Source organism: Macaca nemestrina, chromosome 7 (assembly GCF_043159975.1).
Source record: "Macaca nemestrina isolate mMacNem1 chromosome 7, mMacNem.hap1, whole genome shotgun sequence".
Classification (NCBI taxonomy): domain Eukaryota; kingdom Metazoa; phylum Chordata; class Mammalia; order Primates; family Cercopithecidae; genus Macaca; species Macaca nemestrina.
The window spans coordinates 52,608,408-52,636,396 of NC_092131.1; the positions used below are offsets into that span (position 1 = coordinate 52,608,408).

Sequence of the window (27,989 nt, forward strand, 5' to 3'; positions counted from 1 at the left end):
GCAGTGGCTCACGCTTGTAATCCCAGCACTTTGGGAGGCCGAGGCGGGTGGATCACCTGAGGTCAGGAGTTCGAGACCAGCCTGACCAACAAGGTGAAACCCCGTCTCTACTAAAAATACAAAAATTAGCGGGGGGGGGGGGGGGGGGGGCGGGTGGTGCACTCCTGTAATCACAGCTACTTGGGAGGCTGAGGCAGAATAGCTTGAACCCGGGAGGCGGAGGTTGCAGTAAGCCAAAATGGCACTGGCAAAAGAGTCGGATTCCATCTCAAAAAAAAAAAAAAAAAAAAAATCCCTTTTTTTCTCACTAACTTTCCATGCACTTGCACGGAGAATTTCTCTCCTGGAAGCAAAGACCACATTGCAGGTATCGAAGGAAATCAAATCTGCAGACCCAGGCGCTTCCCAGCTGCAGGCGGAGTAGGGTGACTGCTCTCAGGTGAGGCGCCCCTCTCCGGCCCACCCCTAGCCCATCTCCGCTTCCCAGCGCCCATGGGCCGGTAGCTAAGTTCCGCATCCCGCTCCAGGAACCATCGCCCAACGTTTCTCTCGCGCCCTCTGCAGGAGCCTGGGCCGAGGGCCGCCCCGCCTCGCTGCCCCCAGGCTCATAAATGGCCTCTGCGCCCCGGCCCGAGCGGGATCTGAGGCTGCTCGCTGGATGCTTACCCCCTTACCCGCCCCCACCCCCAACAGTGGGATTACTGTCCATGGAGCAGCAGGAAACCTACCTGGAGCTCTACCTGGACCAGTGCGCCGCTCAGGTAAGGCTGCCGGCCACTGTGCCAGAGTCAGGACCCAAGTCCCGCCCGGTCCTGTGTGCCAAGGGCTTTCCTTCGTTCCTCTAAAAACTCATAGCGACCCTAAGAGGCGGGCTTGGTTTCCCACGTCTTTCCGTGGAAGGTTAGAAGCTTCGAAAAGTGAAATAATTTGACCAAGGTTGCCAAACAGAGCTCGAACTTCATCTAGCGCGAATCCAGAACCGTTCACTCAGTCACCAGATTACACGGGCTATCCCGGGTTGTTTTGGTTTTTGATTGATTGATTGATTGATTGATTGATTGATTTTTTTCTGAGATGGAGTCTCGCCCAGGCTGGAGTGCAGTGGCGCGATCTCAGCTCCCCAGACTGGCTTGAACTCTTGACCTCAAGTCATCCACCCACCTTGGCCTCCCGAAGTGCTGGGATTTCAGGCGTGAGCCACCGCTCCTGGCCCCACGCCCGGTTCTAAAGGACACGCACAGAGAGCGCCTCGTGCTAGTTGTAGCGACTTCAGGTTCCCAAGGGTTTCTGCTTTGACAGGCGAAACAGAGATCCCTTGTACCCTGCAGCACGGATGCCAGTACTAGGCCTCCCTCGAGAATTCAAGTCTCTGGTGGAGTTGGTGGTAGCAGGGTTTGCCAAATATCAACTAGAAACACCTGTGGCTTCTTTTAGTTAATTACTCTTAAGACTTTTAAAAATCCTTAGCATCGGGCAGGGTGAGGTGGCTCACGCCTGTAATCCCAGCACTTTGGGAGGATGAGGCACGTGGATCATTTGAGGTCAGGAGTTCAAGACCAGCCTGGCCAACGTGGCGAAACCTCGCCTCTACTAAAAATACAAAAATTAGCTGGGCGTGGTGGCAGGAGCCTGTAGTCCCAGCTACTCGGGAGGCTGAGGCAGGAGAATTGCTTGCATCCAGGAGGCAGAGGTTGCAGTGAGCCGAGATGGCGCCACTGCACTCCAGCCTAGGTGACAGTGAGACTCCGTCTCAAAAAAAAAAAAACCAAAAAGCAAGAGAGCAATTTTTTTTTCTTTGCTGGGAGAATTTTTTATAAAGACAGTGGTCAGCACTGAGGTAGAAATGCTGACTTTCCCTAGAATTTAACACAGCAAAGAGCCCAGGCAGGAAAGGTTCTGAGAAAGATAAGTGGATACAGTTTAACAAAAAATGACTAAAGATCCTGAGGCCAAGGATGCAGTGAACATGCTACACAGACATGCTCTGAGGGGTGTCCCTACAGGCAGACCCTACAGGGAGCCCGTCAAGTGTCCATTACTGTAAAACATCCCCCTTCAACTCCCCGCCATTGCCTTACATTCTTGTGTACATTTAGCTTTGTTCCCTAATAAGATGCCTTGATGGGGAAGGGGAAGGGAGACACTGTTGCAGCTTTGGTGCTTTAGTGTAAATTGCCCTAGGAGACCCTTTCCATCCGGGACAGGTGAGGCCAAGGAAACCCTGCAGTGGAATCGGGGCCCATTGTCCCCACCTCACTTAAGGCCACTCTGTGGGTTGAGGGTGGGGAAAGATGAGAGCCTATCATGTATTCAAAATGAAACAGAGGTAAAAAAGTCTTATTTCAAGAGACTAGCTTGATTTTTTTTCTTCTAAGGGCTTTCTTCAAACAATTAGTCACCCCTGCCACCTGCTGGACTTGTAACAGAACACTCCAATAGGCTCTAGTCAGACGTACATTAGCGGAGGTAGCATTGAAACGGAGAAGATGCAACACAGTGCGTTCCTGACCCTTTAGTGGTCAGAAAAGAAATAAGATCTTTTTGAGTTTCTCTTGCAAGCAGTGCTCAAAATCTGGAGTTCAGGCCTTTAACTTGGGTGAAGCAGGTGGTATGCATTTATAAAGGTAATCGATATTTTTCCCGTAATAAAGTTCATGAATTTTACATTAGTTGTTTTCCTCAGGTGCACACGTCATTCTCTCCGTTGCCGGATAATGGTAGTTGAGCAGCCTTCCCTGGACTGAAAATACATTGATTTACACTATTCTTACCATTTAAGTTTCAATAACTTTTTTCCTAGTGTAAATTCTTGTAACTAGAACATTACAAGAATTCTTATTACACCTTTGCCTCAGAAGGAATAACCATGGGTCTTTAGTGAATCTTGATTAGCATTCAACTATATCTTAAACTTCATTTATTTAAATTCAAAACTCAAAATTATTTCAAAGTTAAGTCAACTAAAGTTTATAATTAACTTAAATAGTACAGTATATCTGTTCTCCTCAAAGTATACAACAATTTAGAGCATGGTTGCTAAACTGCCTCTACTGCAAAATTGGACTTAGAGAGTGGCAACTTATTAGAGATCTAACCAGAGTAGCAAAGATAGTCTATGAAGAATGCTTTTTCTGCATTTTAAAATATTCTTTCCTGTTTCCATTAAGTGTGCTGTAACCGTAATAGAATCTTTTTTTAGTTGGAGTCTTGCTCTTATCCAGACTGGAGTGCAGGGGCATGATCTCGACTTACTGCAACCTCTGCCTCCCGGGTTCAAGAGATTCTCATGCCTCAGCCTCCCCAGTAGCTGGGATTACAGGTGTACACTACCACGCTCTGCTAATTTTTGCATTTTTAGTAGAGACATGGGCCAGTCTAGTCTCAAAACTCCTAGCCTCCAGCCATCCTCCTGCCTCGGCCTTCCAAAGTGCAGGGATTATAGGCATGAGCTACCACACCTGGCCTGTAATAGAATCTTAACGGCATTTTCTAGAAAGAAGCAGTGCACGAATACAAGCAATCTTGAACTGCCTCTAACACTGAATACATTGCCTGCCTGCCAAAGTGACATCCCTTTTGTGTAACATGCTGTTCTGTCTGTTGTGTTTTTGTCTGTCTGTTTTGGGAACTGCCTAGGATGACCTTGCCCCACCCAGGTCTCCCCTGTTCAACCCAGTTGTACCTTACGATATGTACATATTGAATGCATCCAATCCGGATACTGCGTTTAATTCGAACCCTGAAGTCAAAGAAACATCAGGTGATTTCTCATCTGTGGATCTTAGCTTCCTACCAGATGAAGTTACCCAAGAAAATAAAGACCAACCTGTCATTAGCAGCAGACATGAAACTGAAGAAAATTCTGAAAGCCAAAGTCCACAAAGTAGGTTGCCATCACCAAGCGAACAGGACATTGGGCTGGGCTTAAACAGCAGTAGTTTGTCAAATTCCCATTCACAGCTGCACCCTGGTGATACTGACTCAGTCCGGCCCTCTCCTGAGAAACCAAACTCCGACTCCTTGTCTCTGGCACCCATAACTCCCATGACACCAATGACCCCTGTTTCAGAATGTTGTGGAATTGTACCTCAACTACAGTAAGTTTTTATTTTTGTTTTAATTGAGCAGATTGGGTACACATTTTATATTCCTGAATGTGATGACAACTAATTTCAGGATAATAATGTAGGGAAGAGAATTTCAGATTTCATAATTCTTTGTTTTATCAGTTCTAAATGGATTGTTGCTTTAGACAGTTTGATTATCTTTAAGGCGAAGCACTAATTCTTGATCTTCTATGGTGGGTGGAGGGGACTTAAAGATTAATAGACTCATTCTTGAAGGATTGTATTGTTTATACTAAAGCACTGAAGTTGCTGATAATTGTGGGTAGGGTTGGATAAACACCAAGGATATAAAGATGTAAAATTTAGTTTGATTTGCAAATTGATTCAGAATTAAAATTTCTATTTTGAGGCATTGTTTTGAAAAAAGATCTAAAACTTAATTTTAGCAGCTAGTCATGAAATTTTAGGAAAGGCTCTTTTAGCACTTCACTTTGGGATTTTACACTTTACTAGGAATCGTGTTGTCATGTATTTCACATTTGGAATAATTCTCCCCCTAGGAAATTGCTAAGGTATAACCTAAGAAATGAGAAAATAAGTTGTTTTGCATTTTTTTTTTTTTTACTCTTTATATCTGATATAATTTTCTAAACTAACTTATTTCTTCAGGAATATAGTTTCCACTGTAAACCTGGCCTGTAAGTTGGATCTGAAGAAAATAGCTTTGCATGCAAAAAATGCAGAATATAACCCAAAGGTAAGATTTCTCAGTATTCCTTTCAATAATTAGCTTCTCTTTAGATTTACTTTTCTTAATATGATCATGATATTGACTAATTCCTCTGTTTTTTCTTAAAAAAATTGTTACTGAAAAAGCTTTTGGCAACTCAAGGTTAATATCTCACTCTGTTTTGAGTTATAAAAAATAGTCTCATTCTTTATGCTGAATAAAGCAGTAATTGAGCAGTAATTTTCCACCTGACTATTGGGATGCTAACTTTCTTATATTCCATCATATTTCTGGAAATAATTTTTGCTAAATGTTGTCTCAGCTACCTGACACTTATTTATCTTTCCATTTACAATTCCTCTTATTTGAGCAGGCTAAATGGATTCTTGCCCCTATTGCAAAATTGGAATTAGAGAGTGGCAACTTATTAGAGATATAAGCAGAGTAGCAAAGATAGTCTATGTATAAAGTTCAAGCTCCTATTTACTAATGTAAGATTCAGGGATTTTTTTTCCCCCCTCCTCAAAGTTTAATAAAATCTGTTCTTTCTTGTATCCTGCAAAGGCCAGGCATCCTGTTTTCAATGGCTTGTTTACCTAGGGTAATTGGATTTGTCCATCCTGTCAACTTTTAACGATTTGCCAGGCTCTGTACTTAGGAATACAAAGACAAGTAAGACCTGCTTCCTACTGGCAAAAAGTTTACTGGCTTAGGTGGTGGAGGATTTACGAAATTAGATGAAAAAAAAGGTCACATTCGTAGGAACCCAGAGACCTTGCAGGCATCAACTATTTATGTATTATTTGTTTTCGCTGTTGTGGTAGTATTGTTGCTGACATCTGAATTTAAATGTTACCTGCACATTACCCGAACACGATCAAGCTTTCCTTTTGATATTTCATACAGCTGACAATGGTGAGGACAGACACAAAGATGAGCTAAGATCCTCACAGCTGCAGCTGTGATCACATTATTGAGCAATCAGCATTTTAGGCAACTTTTATTTTCCACCATCCTCAGCACACCCCTCATTTTGGATGAGTGGTAGGGGTAGGAATAGGCGGGACTGGGGATGAAGTGTATAGGATCTCTCTGAACTTGTGCTTGACACCCAAAGAAATTCTGACTTGGCCCTTAAGCTAGTACCCACCCCACTTCCCTTCCTAGCTTAATTGGGGAGAGGAGTTGGGGTGAAGAGACTGTGTAGGAGCAGGCCATTTGATGACATGTCAATGTGGCAGGCCAGAGGTTCCCTATCTCAATGTGTGTCAGCCTCACCTCCAGGGCTTGCTGATGCTACTGGTCTTGGATGACACTTTGAGAACTATAAGAGGCAAGAACTTGACATCAACTTTCTGTCATTCATCTTTAGCATGGCTGTCATATAGACTCTTCTGCATTTTGGTTGCTTTTCTGTACATTGTAAAGTCTTGGTGAGCCTTTAACATACTTCTTATTTTTTTCCCAAAAATTCTTCAAAAGAAAAGAAGTGTATCAAAGTAAAAAGTAGGGAATCTGATCGGTTTGGGTTTTGAATCTTAACTTTACCATTTCCTGTGTAACATCGGAGGTTAAATAGCTCCTTGTTTTCCCTGAGCACTAAATGAGAGTGATAATGAACACAGGTTCATCCTATCATGAGGATAAACAGGAACTGAAGCATAACAGGCATTCAAATTTAACAGTTACTGATATTATTTTTACCTGTTAATAAGTACATTTTAGAATCATCATTATTTTTGTTAACCTTAATGTAGGGAGAAAAGACCCAGACATTTAGTTTTCCCATCCAATCTGTTTCTTTGAGCTTTTCGTATGCAGCTCAGCTTTTCAATTGGGATAATGTTATCTCCTAGCAGAGGCTAATTCTCTTTTGGTTTCTGGGTATAGAGGTTTGCTGCTGTCATAATGAGGATCCGAGAGCCCAGGACAACAGCCCTTATATTTAGCTCTGGGAAGATGGTTTGCACGGGAGCCAAAAGGTAAGAGGAATCATCCCTCCACCCTTTCCAGAGAAACAGTTTTTAGTATGTGAAACAAGGAAGCATAGAATTAATGTGCTAAAGCACATAGTAGGAGCAAAATGCCCTTCTTTGCTGAAGCCTTTATTCAATGAAATACCTCATTTTGGGTTAAAAACAGTCTTATAATACTGACTCGGGCCAGGCATGGTGGCTCACATCTGTAATCCCAGCACTTTGGGAGGCCTAAGCAGGAGGATTGCTTGAGCCCAGGAGTTTGAGACCAGCCTAGGCAACATAGTGAGACTCCATCTCTGTTTAAGAAAAGAAAAGAAAGCTAAAAATAGCTGGATGTGGTGGTGCATGCCTGGAGTCCTAGCTTCTTGGGAAGCTGAGGTGGGAGGATCACTTGAACCCAGGAGTCTGAGGCCGCAATGAGCTATAATCATATCACTGCACTCCAGTCTGAGTTACAGAGCAAGACCCTGTCTCTATTAAAAATAATAATAATAAAATACTGATATAGCCCCATTTTACAGTTTCCCCTATTAAACCGAGGGGACTTAACTGTTACCACTTGTTTCTAAGGTAATTTTTTTAAAGTTACAGTAATGATAAAGTGTGTTATAAGCCTAGGCAAGTAGTTACTGTGGATTTTCCTCACTGCAGATAAATGGATAGAACTTTGTAAAGGAGCTAAATTAGACATTCCTTGACCATTAGCTTGCATTAGCTCAGGAGGCATCCCTTAAAAATCTCATCTCTCCTGGATCTCACCCAGAGGAAGCTCTGCGTTGATGGGTATTCTTTCACCATGACTCTGTAGTGGGAGAGCCTGTTCTCCCCTGTAGGGTTAAAAGATGAGAGACAAACTGTCCTCCTGAAAGGTTGTGCCAATTTCTAGCTCTAGAAATGTACTAAGTGTTCATTTTGTCCTATGAACACTGGGTGTCGATATTCTTTTCATATTTGCTAAATTGATTGGCAAAAAGTTATGTTGTTTTACATTTCTTTGATTTACTAGTGAGATTAAATAACTTTTTAGAAGCACAGAAATTGCTGTTTGCTCAATTATCTATGGAGAGATTTATCTTTTGTTTTTGTGTTTAACTATTTTCACCACTTTATACTGCAAATATTTTTTCTTAGATTACTGTTTATGGTGTTTTATGGTGGGTTTTTTTGTTTGTTTGCTTGTTTGTTTGTTTTTCTGAGACAGGGTCTCAATCTGTTGTCCAGGATGGAGTGCAGTGGCATGATCTGGGCTCACTGCAACCTCCACCACCCAGGTTGAAGCCATCCTTCCAGCTTGGCCTCTCCAGAAGCTGGGACCACAGGCATGCACCACCAGGCCTGGCTAATTTATTTTTAGAGATGGAGGTTTCACCATGTTGCCCAGGCTGGTCTCGAATTCCTGGGCTCAAGTATCCCAAAGTGCTGGGATTATAGGCGACATGAGCTACTACATCTGGCCTATGGTGGGTTTTTTTTTAAAAAAAAAAAACACAAATTTTGAAGGGTATACTCATTTTATCCCATTTTTTTCTTTGTTTTCTACATTTGGCTTTGCCCTTAAGGCATTTGTGTACAATATTATACAAATATTGACTTTCATATATCTTTCTGGTCTTTTTCAGGTCCTGCTTTGTGATAGGAAAAGGATAGCTGGTATTTTGATTCACCTAGAGCTTTCTCTAGATGGAAATGTTCTATATCTGCACTGTTTAATGCAATGATGTAGCCACTAGTCATGTGTGGCTATTGAGTGCTTGAAATACAGCTAATATAACTGAGGGACTGAATTTAATTTATATTAATTGGACAGAGCAGATCTAGAATTTTATTTCAACGTAAGATAACTATTTTTCCCAAATGATCATTCAGTACTCAGATACATTTACTGAAGAATCCATTGTTGCCACATTTCCCCCTACCTGTTTTTACATATTAAGTTCTTCACATGTGTCTGACTACATTTCTGGACTTTCTCTTATGTTGATCCCAGGAATCCCCATTTTAAAGTGATTATTGGACAGTTGTGCAAGATGTCTGTAACAATGTTCATTTCAGCATTAAAACGGGAAAACCTAATTAATAATAGGCTTTCAATTTGAAGTCATAAAGTAAAATTATATTAGCCATATACGCACACATACTGAGCTGAAAGGATGGTCACATTGTATTAAGTTGGATTGCAGAGGGAGAAGTAAGAAACTAAATGGTGTTTGTTATCCAACTTTCATTGTAAAATATGCTCATGTTACACATATTACACACATTCATGGGTGTCTTTTCTCATCTGAATTTATTTGGTTCCTAAAATCTGATTGTGAAAGTTTGGATAATGAGTTCAGATAATAAGAGATACTTGTTATCCAAATACATTTGATTTTCAAGTTTTGGATAGTGAGTTGTGAGAATTTGGTTAATAAGAGGTGCCAGTATTATCTCCGCATTTTATCCAAACCTATTCTCTTTAGTTGTAATAGCAAGAGTAGGAGAGATACCTGTGTTTGCATAGGAAAAGTACAGAAGATCAAATTTAGGTAGTTAACACTGCTATGGGTGAGATTTTAAGATTTTTAAACTACTTTCTAATGTTTGTACAATGAACATGTATGCAGACTTTCAACTATTAGTGGTTTCTTTTTTTTTTTTTTTTTTTTTTTTTTTTGAGACGGAGTCTTGCTCTGTCGCCGAGACTGGAGTGCAGTGGCCGGATCTCGGCTCACTGCAAGCTCCGCCTCCCGGGTTTACATCATTCTCCTGCCTCAGCCTCCCGAGTAGCTGGGACTACAGGCACCCGCCACCTCGCCCGGCTATTTTTTTGTATTTTTTGCTAGAGACGGGGTTTCACCGCGTTAGCCAGGATGGTCTCGATCTCCTGACCTCGTGATCCGCCCGTCTCGGCCTCCCAAAGTGCTGGGATTACAGGCTTGAGCCACCGCGCCCGGCCATATTAGTGGTTTCAATAGAAACTTCTGTGTCCTTAGAATATCACAGCTGATATCCCAAGAAACTACAGGACAATGCAAACTTGAAATTTGAACTTATTTACATTATGGGAAATGTAATAGATCAGTTAGGCAAAATGTAGTTCAAAATGGAAACAGTTTATTTCACTGCTAACCTGGGGACATGGCCTTGCTAAGGACATTTCAGGAGTGAGAAGTGGATGAAGAGAGCCAAGGGCAGTGCTGTGCAGCAGTAGTCAATCTAGTGACTAGATACCAGATCAACAGAGGGCCATGTGCAGTGGCTCACACCTGTAACCTCAGTACTTTGGGAGGCTGAGGTGGGGAGGGTCACTTGAGCCCTGGAGTTTGAGCCCAGCCTGAGCAAGACAGCAAGACCCTGTCTCTATAAAAAGTTAGGCAGGTGTGGTGGTGCATGCCCCTGCACGCTACTTAGGAGGCTGAGGCAGGAGGATCACTTGAGCCCAGAAGTTCAAGACTGCAGTGAGCTATGATCGTGCCACTGCACTGCAGCCTGGGTAACAGAGCAAAAACCCAGTCTCTTAAAAAAAAAAAAAAAAAAAAAAAAAAGGTGGGTGAGGAGAATCAACATTATCAACATTAAATGAGGTGACACATACATGAAGTGATGAATACCCAAGAGGGGGCAGTGTTGGTGAAGGATCTGGATAAGAGAATCAAACGCTTGCTTTGGTCCAGGCAAACAAGTTCAAACTGGCTTTTCTTTCAGGTGTTTCTGATTTACGGCCTAAAAATAGGGCCAAACCCATGGGGGTGGAATTCACCTGATTCACCCACCAGGTGTTGCTACCTGGTTTTGTTTTGTAACAGTTGAAAAATACCTAAGGAGAAATGAAGCCTCACCTCTGAGGACCCCACAGGCTCTGCTATGAATTTAGGGGTGCAGCAGGACAGACATTTAAAGGACACAGCCACAGAGTAGGACAAATTCCTGTCTTTCTTGTGTTGAGTATGAATTGAATTGAAGATTGGGCGAGAAAGCCAAGCAAAACAAGGCGGGTTTTGAGGTATTTTCATGTGGTTGTTTTGGACAATGTGTCCAGTAAAGACTCAAGAACTGATATCTTGTCTGTGCCACTCAATCAGCACATATCTTACCTCCTTATATGGGATTTTTTTTTTCTTTGGTATGCACGTGTCCTTATTTTTCTTGTTGTTCCCTTTTTTTTTTTTTTTTTTTTTTGAGAGGGAGTTTCACTCTTGTTGCCCAGGCAGGAGTGCAATGGCGCGATCTCAGCTCACTACAACCTCTGCCTCACAAGTTCACGTGATTCTCCTGCCTCAGCCTCCTGAGTAGCTGGGATTACAGGTGCCTGCCACCACGTCCAGCTAATTTTTTTGTATTTTTAGTAGAGACAGGGTTTCATCATGTTGGCCAGGCTGGTCTCAAACTCCTGACCTCAGGTGATCTGCCCACCTCGGCCTCCCAAAGTATTGAGATTACAGGCGTGAGCCACTGCGCCCAGCCATTGTTCTCTTCTAAATGGGACACACTTTGAGGCTGGATAAATGGTTCCCAAACTGTAGTGAGCAGCACAGTTACCTAGAGGGCTTGTTAAAAGACGGATTGCTGGGCCCCACCCCCAGAGTTTCTGCATGTCTGAGGTGGGACCTGGGACTTTGCATTTCTAACACGTTGGTGAAGCTGCTGGTCTGGGGACACACTTTGCGAATCCTTGGAATAGTTTTAGCAAATAGCACCCAAGTAAAAGTAAAAGTACCTCATATATGAAAGGTGACAAATTGAAGACAAAAATTTGATTGTGTTCAATAGCTGTACAACTGTACAAGATCTTTTATAAGGTGCTAGGGACCAAAGTATGGGAAGTAAGTCCTCCTCACAAAGCCTACAGCTTCATAGTATACGTTGAAAGATGAACATGGTACAAACGGTAACAACCCAATACAACACCAGTAGTTTAGAGGATGTAGTGATTAAGACATCTTTAAACATATTTGCCCCTCCCCAGTGAAGAGCAGTCTCGACTTGCAGCGAGAAAATATGCTCGTGTGGTGCAGAAGCTTGGGTTCCCTGCCAGATTCCTCGATTTTAAAATTCAGAACATGGTTGGAAGCTGTGATGTGAGATTTCCCATCAGGCTGGAAGGTTTGGTGTTAACCCATCAGCAGTTCAGTAGGTATGATGGTTATATAGCTTGAACTTTGAATTTACCAAGATATTTAAGTTACATTATGGGTTGCTTATATAATGTATCTTTTAGAGAAACTGTGATTAAAAAAAAAAAAAAAAAGGTGGGGGGCACAATAGTGAAAAGATTAAGATGCTATGTATGCCTGAGTCCTCATAGGTTACCACATGTGCCTAGTCTTTTGAAATCATGGTTCTTAAACTTAAATTTAAGTTTAAATTGCTTAGCAATTACTTAGCTTATTAAAGCACACATCTCTGACTGGGCTTCTTCATAAGAGATTTTGCTAGAATTTGTGCTTCTAAAAAGCTCAAAGGTGATGCCAGTGCTGCTGGTCAGAGGCCCACATGTTGCAATCCACTGATCTACAGATTATAAGCACACACGTAGAAAATAAGCACACATGTAGCTTGGCAATGGCACTGGCAAGATAAGGCATGTGAAAAGGACTAGGGCAGTAGGAAGGGGCTGACAGCTGGTGAGGGGAGAATGGATTGGAGAGAAGATGAAAAAAGAATGGCGGTAGCACAGTCTATGAAAGCAATCCTAACTAGCTTTCCCCTATTTGAGTGTGTGTGTGTAGCTGCAGCCCCCATCACAACATTGTCTGTAGTATATTCCTCTCCCTAGAGAATATCTCTAGCCTTCCTGACTTCAAACTTCCCGTCTCAACAGCTAGTGCTCCTCCCCTGCCCCCAGCTGTTTTGGTGGCTCTCCCATCCAGCCCAGGCCCTCAGAGAGCAAGGACGGAGGGTAACTCATCGACACCAAATCCCTCGACTGACCAAGATATACACCTGGGCTAGGGCACTTGACCTCGGTTAGAATCACAGATGCTCTTAAATTCTCTTGGCCAGGCTGGAACTGAACTTCTTTCATTCCAACATCTTACCCTCTCGGCCATCGAATGTGACTATCCTGTTAGCAGAGTAGATAGGGGCCGGGCGCAGTGGCTCAAGCCTGTAATCCCAGCACTTGGGGAGGCCGAGACAGGCGGATCACGAGGTCAGAAGATCGAGACCATCCTGACTAACATGGTGAAACCCCGTCTCTACTAAAAAAAGACAATAAAACGAGCCGGGCGCGGTGGCGGGCGCCTGTAGTCCCAGCTACTCGGGAGGCTGAGGCAGGAGAATGGCGTGAACCCGGGAGGCGGAGCTTGCAGTGAGCCGAGATCCGGCCACTGCACTCCAGCCTGGGCGACAGAGTGAGACTCCGTCTCAAAAAAAAGAACAAAAAAACACCTCTTAGCAGGTTTGAATTTTTAACATGAGGCCTCCCTAATTGTCTGTAGCTCTGTGGGGAACCATGGCACATAATCAGTTGTAATTATCAGGCCAAATTTGCCATGTGTTAAACCCCTAAGGTCATTCAGTTCCACAGGTTCTGCAAATTTGTATGTCAATATTTAATAATACAAGTATCTCCTTTTGTTACCGGGCACTTTCTCTGGCAGTCTTTCTATGTCATAATCATTTCCACAGTTGTCAATGAGAATTTTTCCTTTTTTTTTTTTTTTTTTTTTTTTTGAGATGGAGTTTCGCTCTTTTGCCCAGGCTGGAGTGAAGTGCCATGATTTCAGCACACTGCAACCTCCACCCCACCGGGGTTCAAATGATTCTCCTACCTCAGCCTCCGGAGTAGCTGGTATTATAGGTGCCCACCACCACATTCGGCTAATTTTTGTATTTTTAGTAGAGATGAGGTTTTATCATGTTGGCCAGGCTGGTCGCGAACTCCTGACCTCAGGCAATCCACCCACCTTGACTTCCCAAAGTGCTAAGATTACAGGCGTGAGCACCGCACCCAGCCCCCTCTTTAATTTTCATTTCAAAGGTATCCTGATGATAAATACTTGCTATATGAATAAGATCTAGGTGACTACCATGTAGCAGATACTAGGATGATAATGGCAAGCAATATAGCTATAGTCCCTTGCCCACATAGAGATCACTGTCTAAAAGAAAAGAAAAGATGGACAAGTAAATGATGAATAAGATGTAGGTGACTACCAAGTAGCAGATGCTAGGGTGATAATGGCAAGCGATATAGCTATAGTCCCTTGCCCACATAGAGATCACTGTCTAAAAGAAAAGATGGACAAGTCAATGACAGTAATGAAACATGATGACTGTGAAAGTAAGGCCCTTTGGGGACTATGAGACTATAAAGCAGGGTCTTTAATGTAATCGGGGGTGGCTAGAGATCAAGGAAGACCTTCTTGGGGAAGTAACATTTAAAGTGAGACTTGAAGGATGGGTCAAAGTTGGGTTGGCCAAGAAATTGGCAGGTGTTCAATATTCTGAATCTTTGTGAAATGTTCTTCATCCCTAACTAAAACCACTCTCTTTCTCTGCCTCAGCCTTCTTTTGGAATGAAGTATGTTCCTAATTGGGAGCTCATTATACTAGTAATCTTAAAACCATGGTTCTAAAAGCCAAACGCAGTTCAATATCATTTACATAGCAAAATTTTTGTTTTTTCTAAGTCTTAAAATTCAGCTGGAAGATCAAATGGAAATCTTCCTTTTGTGTCTGCAGCCTTCATTTTCTTGGCCTGGATCTCATAGTCCTGGAGGGGTTTTCAGGGCTCCCTCTAGTATCACGGTCTCCCCCATGTCGGGAAGTGGTTAGTGGGAGAAAGTCTTGACGGGCTCCCTGCAGTAAGACAGAGTGATGTTCCAGGAAGACAGTTCCACCCACAGTGACCTCCTATACTTGAGATGGGCAAGCCTCACTTCAAGATGGCCTTTCTGGAGCCAGTAAGAGATTCCACACCTGCTCTTGTTTTGGGGTTTGTTCATTGCTGAACTGAAGGGAGCTTTTCCATGCAGTCTGGATTCACCCTTTAAGTGCAAAGATGCTAGTGTTCCATTGCTTGGATGTCTTTTGTTCTTATATTTCTTGTTCATTGGCCACTGCTTTGAGAATAGTTTTATTCACCTCCTCTCACCCTCCTGACTTATTTTTGGTAGGTTCCTCGAGCTTTTCTAGGAATCTGCCCTCCTCTCCAGGCTGGAGTGTGGAGAAGCAGCTCTTAAGTGCTATCATCCTTTGCTCCACGGAGAAGCCAGCTTACATTTACTAGTAAATATGAGTTACTATTTATGGCAACAAATCCTGAATTTTAAAAACTTGGGATAATTGGATTTTCTTTCTTTATATAGCACCTCTTCAAATACAAAGAGCAGTAGCCTAGAAATATTTTTAGGTTCTATCTGCTGAAAGTGTGAACTTCAGCAGTTTATAAAAGCATACAAAATGTGTGTATGACTGGAGAATCTGGAAATCCAGAAAAACATGATTATGCATTCTTATTAACAGACTTTTTAGAAAAGATAGAGGGGCCGGGCGCGGTGGCTCAAGCCTGTAATCCCAGCACTTTGGGAGGCCGAGACGGGCGGATCATGAGGTCAGGAGATCGAGACCATCCTGGCTAATACGGTGAAACCCCGTCTCTACTAAAAAATACAAAAAACTAGCCGGACGAGGTGGCGGGCGCCTGTAGTCCCAGCTACTCAGGAAGCTGAGGCAGGAGAATGGCGTGAACCCGAGAGGAGGAGCTTGCAGTGAGCTGAGATCCGGCCACTGCACTCCAGCCTGGGTGACAGAGCAAGACTCCGTCTCAAAAAAAAAAAAAAAAAAAAAGAAAAGATAGAGGATGTTTAACCAACAAGATCTTAAATACACTAATTCAGATGCCCTAAGTTACCTTGATTTTTAATAACCATCCAGGATGGCTTGCACTTGAAAAAGTGTTATGACCAAAAATTAATTATGTTCCTAACTTCCATAAGATATTACCTAGGACACTCAAGACTCTTTTCATCAAGATAGTTAAAAGGTTTTTGATAAAATAGTTAACTTATTTACAAATGCTTTAATATGCACTTTAATATACTGGGCCTTACATGTTATGGAAAAGGAGCTGAATCGTGCTATTTTTAACATTTTCCTTTTACATCTTAACAGTTACGAGCCTGAACTGTTTCCTGGTCTTATTTATAGAATGGTAAAACCACGAATTGTGTTGCTTATCTTTGTATCTGGAAAAGTTGTGTTGACAGGTAAGTACCAAGATTATTTTCTGACTCATAAAATGTAATTGCTATGCATGTGCTTTGCTTATTCTTTTAAATACCTTTGTTCACCATGGCAAAGTAATTCTTGTTAATACAGAATACCTGGAATGAAAAATAAGAAAGGAATAACATAGGTCCCAATACAGAAAACAATAATTTTTTCATGTTTTTATGTCATTTTATAAGTATTTCATCTTTACATCCTGAGTTTAAAAAAAAATTATCCGTGATAACATATATGGCTTAAGCTTACTGTTACAAACTCTTCATAAAGGCTTTTAATAGCCACACAAGGTCCTAACACAGGGGTCAACAAACTCTTTTCTGGAATGGGCCAAATACTAAATATTTTAGGCTTTGTAGGCCACAGGGTCTGTCACAATTACTGAGCACTGCCATTGTAGTGTGAAAGCAGCTCTGAATGTTACATTATATAAAGGAATGGGCTCTGAATTGTGAATTTCATATCACATAATTTGTGTGTGTCATGCAATATTTTTTCCCCCAACTGCTGAAAAAGATAATAAACCATTCGTAGCTCATAGGCTAACAAAATCAGGCAGCAGGATGGCTTTAGCCAACAGACCTACCTTTCCTGAACCCGTCTAACATGTTGTTGAATCAAATGTACTGTCCCATTGTTAGCTAGGTAAATGTTCCTTCTTTGTTTGGTACTTATGAAGGGCAGATATTTGGCTGTTTTTACCTGTAGACAATTATGTTATTAGTGTGGACACTCAGAAATGGGACTTTCATTTAAGGCTATGTCCATTTTGTTCTTAGAACAAATCGCCCAATTGTTTTAAAGGGATATACGACATAGTTCTGTATCACATGGTCTTACATGCAATGTATCTAAATATCTTTTACCAAATACTCAGCAGCATTCCAAACAAAATGGTACCAAAGAAAACTTTAACTGTATACGTCAAGATTATCTCACTGCTTTAACTCCACTGGTAATCAGAGACAGAAATCGACCACTTTTCAACATATCCAATAAATAGCATTTTTTCTCTTGTAAATAATATGTACATAACTTATCCTTTGGTCTACTTAGTTTGTATTCATATTCTCAGGATTTATGAGTTTACTATAATACTATTAAAGATAAATTACTCTTTGCTATATTTGTTACTTTTCCAGTTGGCTTATTTTTAATAATTTTTACATAAACAGCACTTTTTAAAACTACTTGAGGGAATGGTTGAGACTCCTTTCTATGTCATTCTACAGAATGCTATATATATATATAGCAACCTATATATATGTTTTCATTTTTGAGACAGAGTCTCACTCTGTTGCCTAGGCTGGACTACAGTGGCGTGATCTTGACTCACTGCAACCTCCACCTCCTGGGTTCAAGCGATTCTCCTGCCTTAGCCTCCCGAGTAGCTGAGACTACAGGCCTGTGCCACCATGCCCGGCTAATGTTTTGTATTTTTAGTAGAGATGGGATTTTGCCATGTTGGCCAAGCTGGTCTCGAACTGTTGGCCCCAAGTGATCTGCCTGCCTCGGCCTCCCAAAGTGCTGGGACTATAGGTATAAGCCACTGCACCCAGCCTACAGAAAGTTGCTAGTTTGTCTAGTTTTGTCTTTTTATACATTTTACTCTCCTCTACCATAATGAATGTCAAGTTTATGTGGCCTGAGCCAAACTGATCTCCATGCCCCAGTCCCAAATAGCTAGCCAACCAACTTAACACTACATATTCTTCTCATTAATTTTGGATGACTCCTTTTGACCTTTATTTTACATATGCAGTTGTTCTTCGGCTCTGCCTTTGCTCTAGGATTATCCCATTATAATCCCATTGCCTTGATCTTATTGTAGCTTTAATACTCATGGTATGTCTAATAGGGCCAATTTCCCCTCATTACTTTAATTTTTATATTTCTTAGCTTCTCTTAAATATATATTCCTCCAAATTAGAATTTTATAAAATCTTGCCTCATCTAAAAAAATTGAGACTTTTATATTACCTGAATTCAGAAAAGTTGATTAAGTCATAACTCAGCATCCAGCAGAATGACATGTCTATTTTAAGTGTAACTCTGAGTTTTGTAGTTGCTTTTCTCTAAGAAATAATTAATGTGTCTTCAAAGAGGGGAAAGTTGCTGGGTATAGTGGCTCATGCCTGTAATCCCAGCACTTTGGGAAGTTGAGGCAAGCAGATCACATGAGGCCAGGAATTCACGCCAGCCTCGCCAACATCATGAAACCCCATCTCTACTAAAAATACAAAAATTAGCTGGGCATGGCGGCAGGCACCTGTGACCCCAGCTACTTGGGAGGCTGAGGCAGGAGAATCACTTGAACCCGGGAGGCAGAGGTTGCAGTAAGCCAAGATCGCACCACTGCACTCCAGCCTGGGTGACAGAGCAAGACTTCATCTAAAAAAAAAAAAAAAAAAAAAAAAAAAAAAAAAAATTAATTAATTAAAAATTAAAAATAAAGTGGAGAAAGCCAAGAGCCTTTTGAATGCAGCAAAACTACAGTTCCTCAGATGCCACTAATTTAGAGTCTGGAGTAATTAAGACCCTCTAGTGACTGACATAAAGTTTACCTCTATATGTCCTAGAGGAAGTGAGAAAAGCCTGCCAATAAAATTGAATAATATAGATATCAGAGGCAAATACATACCCCACTTAAGGAAACACACTTTCAAGTCCTTTGGAAGGAAACTTTCATAAATGCCATGTATCATTACAAATAAATCTTATTAAAAGTGAAAATTGCCAAGTACAGGCAAAGTTCCTATTATAGATTTCTTTAAATGCTCTTAATTCACATCAGATTTCCCACTTACCCCAAATCTGTTTTAAAAAGCTTTCATGGACACATTTGCCAGAAGTTTCAAATCACAGAAGTAAAGGATTGTTACTAAATACTAAAGACTATACAGTACACTTCCCTTAAAATTTCTAAGTATACAGAATAGGAAAATTTAAATTTCTTCATTCTTGCAAGATGTGGATCATGACTCTTCTGGAGGAGAGGATTAAATATATTAACTGAAATTCAAATTCTGCTTATATTGTGAAGTAAAAGTTAATTCATGACTTACTACTGAAATGATAAATAATTATCTGTTGGTGTTTTACCTGTTTATGCTATACCATCTTAAACTATTTTGCCAAAGCTGCATGGTTTAGGTGATTTTTGCCTCAACCTTAGAGACAAATGTTCCTTATTCCTTAATCCTGTGTCTCTAGACTCTTTTCACCTGCAAATGGATTAAAAACTTAAGGGCCTGGCTAGGCGCCATGCTCACGCCTGTAATCCCAGCACTTTGGGAGGCTGAGTTCGAGACCAGCCTGGCCAACATGGCGAGACTCTGTCTCTAATAAAAATACAAAAATTAGCCAGGCATTGAGGCGCATGCCTGTAATTCCAGCTACTCAGGAGGCTGAGGCAGGAGAATCGTTTGACCCTGGGAGGTGGAGGTTGCACTCTAGCCTGGGTGACAGAGCAAGAGTTTGTCTCCAAAAAAAAAAAAAAAATCTTAACACCTTAAGGGACTAATCTCAGAGAAACACCTCAGGAAAGGGACCAAAGTGGTCTCCTTTCAGACTTCTCCCTAAACTGAAGTTTGAGGAGGCTCATGTGTGGCCTAGTGCAGCATGGCACAACTGGGTACTCTATAGAGATGTTCTGAAAGCAGTAGCTCAGTAATGGTAAATAACTTGCCTAGAAAATGGTAATGTGTTGCAATTACAAATGAACTTTGAGTCTGACTGTAGAAAATAATTCCAGCTCTTGCCTAGGTAGGAACTGTAGAATGCCAATGCCCATAGTACAGATGGGTGGCAATTTGAAACCCTTGTATCATGCCATTTGCAGGCCTTAGAAAATAATTTATCCATATAAAATGGTCTTATTCCCCTGAGTTGCCAAAGCTACAGCCACCATGTTCAAGGTTACTTCTGAAAGTCCTAATTATCGTCAAGTAAGCTGAAAACAAAGAGGCCCTGCTGTCCTACTGTCATGGTCCTGAACAGAAAGCAACAGGACCTGGGCCCAGCTTACACTGTTCTCCTGGATCTGTGTTCGTTTTCTGTGGCTGGTGTGACATTTAGGACCCATGTTTTTTTCTCAAACCACAGTAAAATTAATAGCATAGCTAGGTTCTGCTGGAATAATGTACAACAAACAGCAAATATGTCAACTTCCACTTCTAAGATCAGGCATAATCATCAGAGCTAACATATTGGGCACTCATATGACAGACACTGCTACATAAGGACTTTCACGTGGGGTCTAGTTAACTGTGAGTTGTACTTTATACCTCAGTTTCCTCACCTGTAAAATGGAAAGGCTTAGTACACTTAACAGTGTCAAGCAGCTGTGTGTGCCACAGGGCAACAGGCATATGAGCAGCCTGGCTCCAGAGCCCACTGGGCTCACCCTGTCCCACAGCAATTTACAAGTCTACAATAACACCTGTGTGGTCTCTTGGGCAACTTCTTAATTCTCCTTGTCAGCTGAAAGAATGATTAAGATTCTCTTAGCAGCGAGGGTCAGCAGGTGTGGTGGCTAAAAGGATGGCCTGGAGAGTTGTCCAGTTTTAATCTTGATCTGCCATTTATTGACTGTATGGCCTTGGTGAGTTTAAGTTCTCCAACTTGGTTTCCATACATGCAAAATGCAGGTGACCACAGAATCTATCTCCTAAGCATTGTAAGGAAGCAGAAAACCAGTGCCTGGCACTGTCGAGCTATCATCTTAGTGAAAACCCACTCTCCTGGTTTTTTCTCTATCATTGACAAAGACTGGAATTTTGCTGTGATGTCTTGCCCTGATGATAGGAATATGAAGACAAAGAGGCTTCAGGAAAATGCTTATCTACTTATTTTCCTCTAGCAAAAAGAACTAAGTTGGGCCATTGTTGCTGAGGGTCACCCTCAATCAGCTCAACATCCGTGCTTCTCGGAAATGAGTAGATCAGAGGGCAGCAGAAAAATGCCAAGACTTATTAGTGAGTGGGCCAGAGACATGACAGGATGTCCCTGCCAATTGTTAACAGTAACCCCCAACTAATAGCAAGTTGGTATATGTCATAAAATGAATAACTTGAGCAGTGCAATGCTATTTTTACAAACCTGTAAGACTTTGACTTATATACACACGGATGTGGCATAACTTGGGAAAATAAGATGTGCAGTTATGACTTGATGTAAGAACAGAACTGGAAAATCCACATAGTATTGGAGGTTGACATTTGGAGCTGACTAAGGGGTAGGGATGAACTTACAAACCTTATCGACAAATTACAGATATTTAATAAATTTTGGGTGCCTACCAAGTACTTGTAATGTGCTGGGGGCTGAGGACAAAGGTGAATCTAACATACTCCCCATCTGGCAGGAATCCAGCCCTTCTGAAGGAGACAGACATAAAGAAACTACATGTTGCTGGCTTATCAGAATGAAATGATAAGCCATGTGTACTTGGACTAGCCTTGCCAGTCCCTAATCCAGAAGTATATTCCTCTAGGGCAATAAAATGGCTTAGATTTTATAAAATGCCCCTTTCTACAAACCTTAGCTCACACACTCTTTATCACAACTCTATAAGAAGGTTTATTGTCCTTATTTTACAAGAAAACTGAAAGTGGTTAAGTACTTTATTTTCCTGTTATTTTAAAGCTAGTTAGTGGTAGAGCTGGCACTTAAGCCCATATTGTTTGATCTCAAAGCCAATCCTTTCTCTAGTGCACCAGGCCACACAATTTTCACCTTACTCACCAAGGTTAGGAATGGTATTTATTCCCCAGTCATTACAGCCCAAAGAAAAGGAATGGTAAGTTTTGCTTAAAAAGCAAGGGTCATATCCCAGCACTTTGGGAGGCCAAGGTAGGCAGATCACTTGAGTCCAAGAGTTTGAGACCAACCTGGGCAACATAGCGAGACCCTGTCTCTACTAAAAATACAAAAAATTAGCCAGGCATGGTGGTGCGTGCCTGTAATCCCAGCTACTTGGGAGGCTGAGGCAGGAGAATCACTTGAACCCAAACCCAGGAGGCAGAGGTTGCAGTGAGCTGAGATGGCGCCACAGCACTCCAGCCGGGGTGACCCAGTGAGACTCTTTTTTTTTTTTTTTTTTTTTTTTTAAAAAGGCAAGGGTCATCTAATTGGAGCCTGGTACTACAAATTGGGGGTTTCAATTATTGATTGATTATTAATAGGACTATGGAGGCAATTTAGGTTCCCTTAAACTTTTGATGACAATATTTTAGTGAGGAAATGTTTGATTAAATTGACCAAATTCCCTCATTGTAACACCTGGTTACAAATACTGGCAATGTTGATTTGTTGACTTTTGGTGTAAAGGAAGGAACACTGGATACGCGAGCTCTTTTCCCACAGCTGCTGCTGTATGGTTCAGGTGACATCTGTTTCTTATGCCTCTATGAAATGAAGAAATTGTACTAATTTCCCTAAAGTCCTCTTATGTCTAAAATCATTTCTCTATGATGATCCCTCAAATGTCCATTTCCTCTTGGGAAAGGGTGCTCCCGAGGGGCCTCCAGATGGTATACTCCTTGTGCTTGAAGGCAATACTCTTAGTTATGATTTTTGGTCTGCAGTCTGATGCTCTACCCCTGAGCTATACCACCTCCTAGTTATGATTTTTTAGTATAAAAGTGTTATGCAAAAAAAGTGAAGTTCATGGCTATCCCAAAATACTGGACCTGGACACTGTTCCTCAATTAAATGTGAAAGAAGAACCTTGGTTTTGGGGATTCTGGGAGAGGGGCATGTGTGTGTTTGCAGTACCTATTATGCTTCACTGTCTGCTAACAAGGTTGTTCAAGATGAATGTAGCTAGAAGCCCAAGAAGTCCATCAAACCAGAGGCAGAGGTTCTTGCTTCTTCACCAACTCACTGTTTAGTTTCTAAAGAGACTGGTTTTGTAGAAACCAAAATTTTAGTGCTGGAACTAAAAATCTGCTGAAACTTGTGACTTTTTCTACCCCAAAGGTCCAGTTGCTCTTATGTGTGTCGGTAACTCACTCTCTTCCCCACCCGAAATCTTTGAAGGTGAAGACCTACAGATAGTAAACTTTTTGGCAATGAATAAATAACTTACCTTTTCTTCTCTTTATTTTTTCTCTTTTTATTTTTTCTTTTTTTATTTTTATAGAGACAGGGTCTCCCTATGTTACCCGGGCTGGTCTCAAACTCCTGGGCTCAAGGGATCCTCCCACTTTGGCCTCCCAAAGTGCTGGGATTACAAGTGTAAGCCACCATGCCTGCCCTTACTTTTTTTTTTTTTTTTTTGAGACGGGAATCTCGCTCTATCGCCCAGGCTGGAGTGCAGTGGCCGGATCTCGGCTCACTGCAAGCTCCGCCTCCCGGGTTTATGCCATTCTCCTGCCTCAGCCTCCCGAGTAGCTGGGACTACAGGCGGCCCGCCACCTTGCCCAGCTAGTTTTTTTGTATATTTTAGTAGAGACGGAGTTTCACCATGTTAGCCAGGATGGTCTCGATCTCCTGACCTCGTGATCCGCCTGTCTCGGCCTTCCAAAGTGCTGGGATTACAGGCGTGAGCCACCGCGCCCGGCCTGCCTGCCCTTACTTCTAAAAAAATTAAGCTTATAAGGACTTCATCCCTGATTATTTAATCTTTAAGGTGAATGCACATAACAAATTTAACCATTTTAAAGCGAACAGTTCAGTGGCATTTAGTAGCTGGTTGTGTATTGTGAATATATGACCAGCTCTACCTAGTTCTAAAACATTTCCATTGCTCCAAAATAAAACCTGATATCATTAAACCTTTCCCCTCGTTCCCCTCTCCCTGGATATTTCTTATACATAGAATCTTATGTGTCTTTTTGTGTCTGGCTTTTCACTTAGATGAGCCTAAGAAACATTCTGTATGTTGTAGCATGTGTACTTCATTTCTTTTTATGGCTGAGTAATATTCTATTGTATATATACACTATACATTTTTGTTTCATTTTGAGACAGAGTCTGGCTTTGTCACCCAGGCTGGAGTGTAATGGCATGAGCTCTGCTCACTGCAACCCCTGCCTCCCAAGTTCAAGCAATTCTCCTGCCTCAGCCTCCCAAATAGCTAGGATTACAGACGCCTGCCACCATGCCTAATTTTCTTTTGTATTTTTAGTAGAGACAGGGTTTCGCCATCTTAGTCAGGCTGGTCTTGAACTCCTGACCTCAGGTGATCCACCTGCCTGGGCCTCCCAAAGATATGGGATTACAGGTGTGCGCCACCACGCCCCACCTACACTATAAATTGTTATCCATCCATTGATGGGCATTTAAGCTGTTTCCACCTTTTGACAATTGTGAATGGTGCTGCAATGAAAGTGCATGTTTTTTTGAGTACCTGTTTTCAATTTGGGGAGTATTTACCAAGGCATGAAATTGTTGGGTCATGTAGTAATTATTTGACTTAAAGAATCACTGAACTATTTTCCACAGTAGCTGATCCATTTCATGTTCCTATCAGCAATGTACTTTATAGTTCTTAAGAGTCTTTATCAACTAAAGCTATTTTCCCTTTCTCTTCATGCTAACAGTTGTTAGTCCTTTCATTATCCTCCTTTCTTCCTTCCTTGCCTCCAGCCCACAAAATATCAGATTAGCTGATTAGTGTCCTGATTAGCTGAAGCTCCATATAAACATAAGTAGTATCAGTCCACGACCCTTAGCACAACGTGCCTGCATAATTTGGAAGGTGGAGGTAGTGGTGGTGGTTAGTTGGTGGTGGTGAGAGATGAGTAGGGACTGACTAATATTTCTCAAGAGTGGAGACTGTCTGATTCATGTTTTTATCCCTGTAATTCCTAGAGCAGTTATGATTTACAATTTCTTGAAACCCAAGACTTTACAAGTGACAGTAGTACAATTTTCCCCTCTAATCCTTCCCATGCACTAAAATTTAAAACCTTTTTAAACTTAAAATTTAAAACCCTTTTAAACTTAAATTTTAAAACTTTTTTAAATTTAAAACTAAAATGTAAAACAAATTTAAAGCTCATTTGTCTCAATCTGTTAGTCAATATTAGGGAATCAAGATGTTAACTAGAGAGGAGGTGGGTCAAAGGAAGTCCCTTTTGCTGGTAGCTAAGTGCCCGCAGGTGCTGATGAAATTACTCTGAGGCCATATTCATGGCACACGTAGAGGTAACATTCCACATTTCACACTGAGCACTGTGTGAGCAAAGATGACAGCCACAGAGAAGTTCTAGAAAACTCTGCTCTAAGGTTTGTGTCTTGTGGAAATATGGCTGTAGTTGCCAAATTATTTACCTGAAATAAATGCCATTTCTCAGGTACAGCTAAAGAGATGTCATATTAAAAGTAATTGGAGACAATACAATGAAATTTTAGTGTTTAAATTTTGGTATTTTTTATATTAAAAATTATGTAAACCTGGATTTCTTTATAGGTGCCAAAGAACGCTCTGAGATCTATGAAGCATTTGAAAACATCTATCCTATTCTAAAAGGTTTTAAAAAAGCCTGAGCATATCATTCAACATCTCACATTATTCTGGTCTGAATATGTCCATAAGCCCAGCACAGAAACAGCTGGATTCTTCTACCTTTAATTGTAGATGTTCCAAGTACATTACTTATTAAAGGGTGATTCTGTGTAAGTAAACCTGTCTAAGAAACGAAGAAAAATTTGTATTCAAAATGACTCCTGTGTTATTTTAAAAACTGAGCAAGTAAACATTTCAAAATTTGAGAGATTTAGGGTCTCACTAGAATGATATTGTAGCATCATTAAGACTCAACGCGTTTCCTTTTAGCCGGAAGGGCCATCTTCCAGTAATTTGCCATAAATAACGAACACAAAGGGAAAGAGGTGAGGCACCTGATACATGTTCTCTAGGCCTTTTAGAAAATATGAAATTGTTCCTTTGGCCACATACACGCGAATCTACGAAAAAGGTGATAATGTAGACATCAAGGGAATGGGTGCTTTCCAAGAAACGAGTGCCTCGCAAATGTTACCACAGCAAAGCTGGAAGAGTCTACAGTGTTACCCAGCATGCTGTTGGCATTGTTGTAAACAAGGGCAAGATTTTTGCCAAGAGAATGAATGTGTCTACTGAGCATACGAAGCACTCTAAGAGCCAAGTAAGTTTCCTGAAACGCGTGAAGGTAAATGATCGGAAAAAGACGTCAAAGGGAGAGGTGTGGGGAGAGGTGTCTGAGTTCAACTGAAGTGCCAGCCTGCTCCACCCAGAGAAGAACTTTGTGAGAACCAATGGAGAGGAGCCTGGGCTGCTGGAACCTATTCCCTATGAGTTCATGGCGTAATAGGTGTCAAAAAAAATTCTGAACTGTACAAATGTTTCTCTTCATTGAGAAGTGTGGCGCCCCCCTCCCTTGAAATATTTAAACTACATTTTGTATCCAAAAACCTCAGTACTCCGCTGTTAAGTAATACATTAATACGCGTTCTCTGAAAATACATAGCCATATATAGGAGTTTCAAATAACTGCATAAGCTAAATACTGTGATATCATCTACCAGGATAGGAATTAATGTGTATTTTTTGCCTTTTAAAATATTGAACAGTTGATCCTGATCATTAGGTACTAAGCACTGTGAAGGATCCTGTCTGAATACAAATTAAACATAAGCCTGAGACCTTAAAAATAATCCTTTCGTTTGAAATGATCAGAGAGAAAGACTTCTCACTTAAAAATAAATCTTAAGTTTTCAGGAACCATTCAAGTTTAGTGTAAACTCCATTCTGAAAATTAGAGAATTTTTGCTTTTGCTTGATTTTGTAATCCTACGTGATTTGTATTTAAAAAGACTGGATAAGATTAAGAAGACGGAGGGGCAAAGGGCTCAGATTCAAGACCGAATTAGCTTGTAGAATCCCCAGCATTTGACGGTGATGTGGAGATTAACAGGGAGGGACGGGCTGATATGAATCATGGCTCTTAGCTGTAAATCATCAGTGATTACGTCCTTCACCAAAGTAAGAAAACAGGTTTGTAGGGAGGTAGAGGTCAGTTTCCAACAATCTGAGTTTGTGGTGTCCTGGAATGTCACTTGATACCTAGTAAGCAGTTCTGGATCTTTGGGTATGGAACTTGAGAAAGGAATCCTGGCTAGAGAGAGAATTCAGGGCAGTTTTTCAGTGGATAGCCTAGTCAAATCCTTGAAAATCACTGGTCTATTTAATCTGACCTATAAACCCACTCTTCTCTGTAGTTTAGAGGCATATTCAAACACTAATTACTCTGATATGATCCTCCCAACACATCATCTTATATATCCCCTATCCCCCAAAAGAAACTTGAAGGGAAGTCCTAACCACCTACCTAGTTCAAATTCTCTTAGAGCATGCCCCAGGATAGGGAAGGTACGTTAGCCACGTGATTAACTTTTCAGAAAGATACAATTCTAATTTTGCACGTTCACTTTGGTTGTTTTCACTATTGGTAAAGTATAATACTATTAACCATATTAATCCTCTGCATTAGATAGGTACTATAATTCCATTTAACACGAGAAAACAGGCGCAAAGATTAAGGAACTTGCCCCAAGTCACACAGCTATTAAGTAGGTAAGTGAGCCAAAATTCAACCTAGTTCCAAGACCCAGCCCCTTCACCCTACTTTGTTTGCTGTAGTTTTAGCCAGATTTTAAAGCATCCACAGCAAGTTAAATTCCCTTATTCCGCTCCCATTCCGTTTACCCAGAATCCTTAGGGTATGGTATTACAATTTTCTGCACAAGTTTGAGGCTGTAACTCATAGTCTTGGCCTGAGCCAGCAGATGATGACATTTTGTTTGGCAGACTAGCCCCTCTAATATAACTCTCCCCTTGCTTCGGGACCTGTTGCCCCTCAGCAGACCGGAAAAACAACAGCGCCTGGGACAAGCACCCGCGCGGGGAGAGGGGTCCGGGGGGGTCGCCAGGATCCCAGCCCGCCTCCCCCAGGCCCCTCCTCCTGGCCCAGAATGCACCCGGTTGAAAACAAAATCCCACGTGACTGGCTC

The 27,989-nt window shown here is 41.5% G+C and overlaps 1 protein-coding gene across 1 annotated transcript; it reads left to right on the forward strand.

Moving 5' to 3' along the window:
- The first annotated feature begins 540 nt into the window (after window positions 1-540).
- LOC105473587 (TATA-box binding protein like 2) lies at window positions 541-25,658 on the forward strand. Its single transcript, XM_011727428.2, has 7 exons — window positions 541-761; window positions 3,637-4,097; window positions 4,737-4,824; window positions 6,688-6,779; window positions 11,725-11,892; window positions 15,876-15,970; window positions 25,408-25,658. The coding sequence occupies exons 1-7, from the start codon at window positions 612-614 to the stop codon at window positions 25,482-25,484; spliced, it is 1,131 nt and encodes a 376-aa protein (XP_011725730.2). The 5' UTR covers window positions 541-611; the 3' UTR covers window positions 25,485-25,658.
- The last annotated feature ends 2,331 nt before the right edge of the window (window positions 25,659-27,989 follow it).

Bases quoted from the DNA above. Each gene is read 5' to 3' on its own strand.
- LOC105473587 (XM_011727428.2), top strand. From the start codon at position 612: ATGGCCTCTGCGCCCCGGCCCGAGCGGGATCTGAGGCTGCTCGCTGGA. The intron at 4,098-4,736 runs GTAAGTTTTTAT...TTATTTCTTCAG, and splicing joins GGAATTGTACCTCAACTACA to GAATATAGTTTCCACTGTAA. The intron at 15,971-25,407 runs GTAAGTACCAAG...ATTTCTTTATAG, and splicing joins TGGAAAAGTTGTGTTGACAG to GTGCCAAAGAACGCTCTGAG.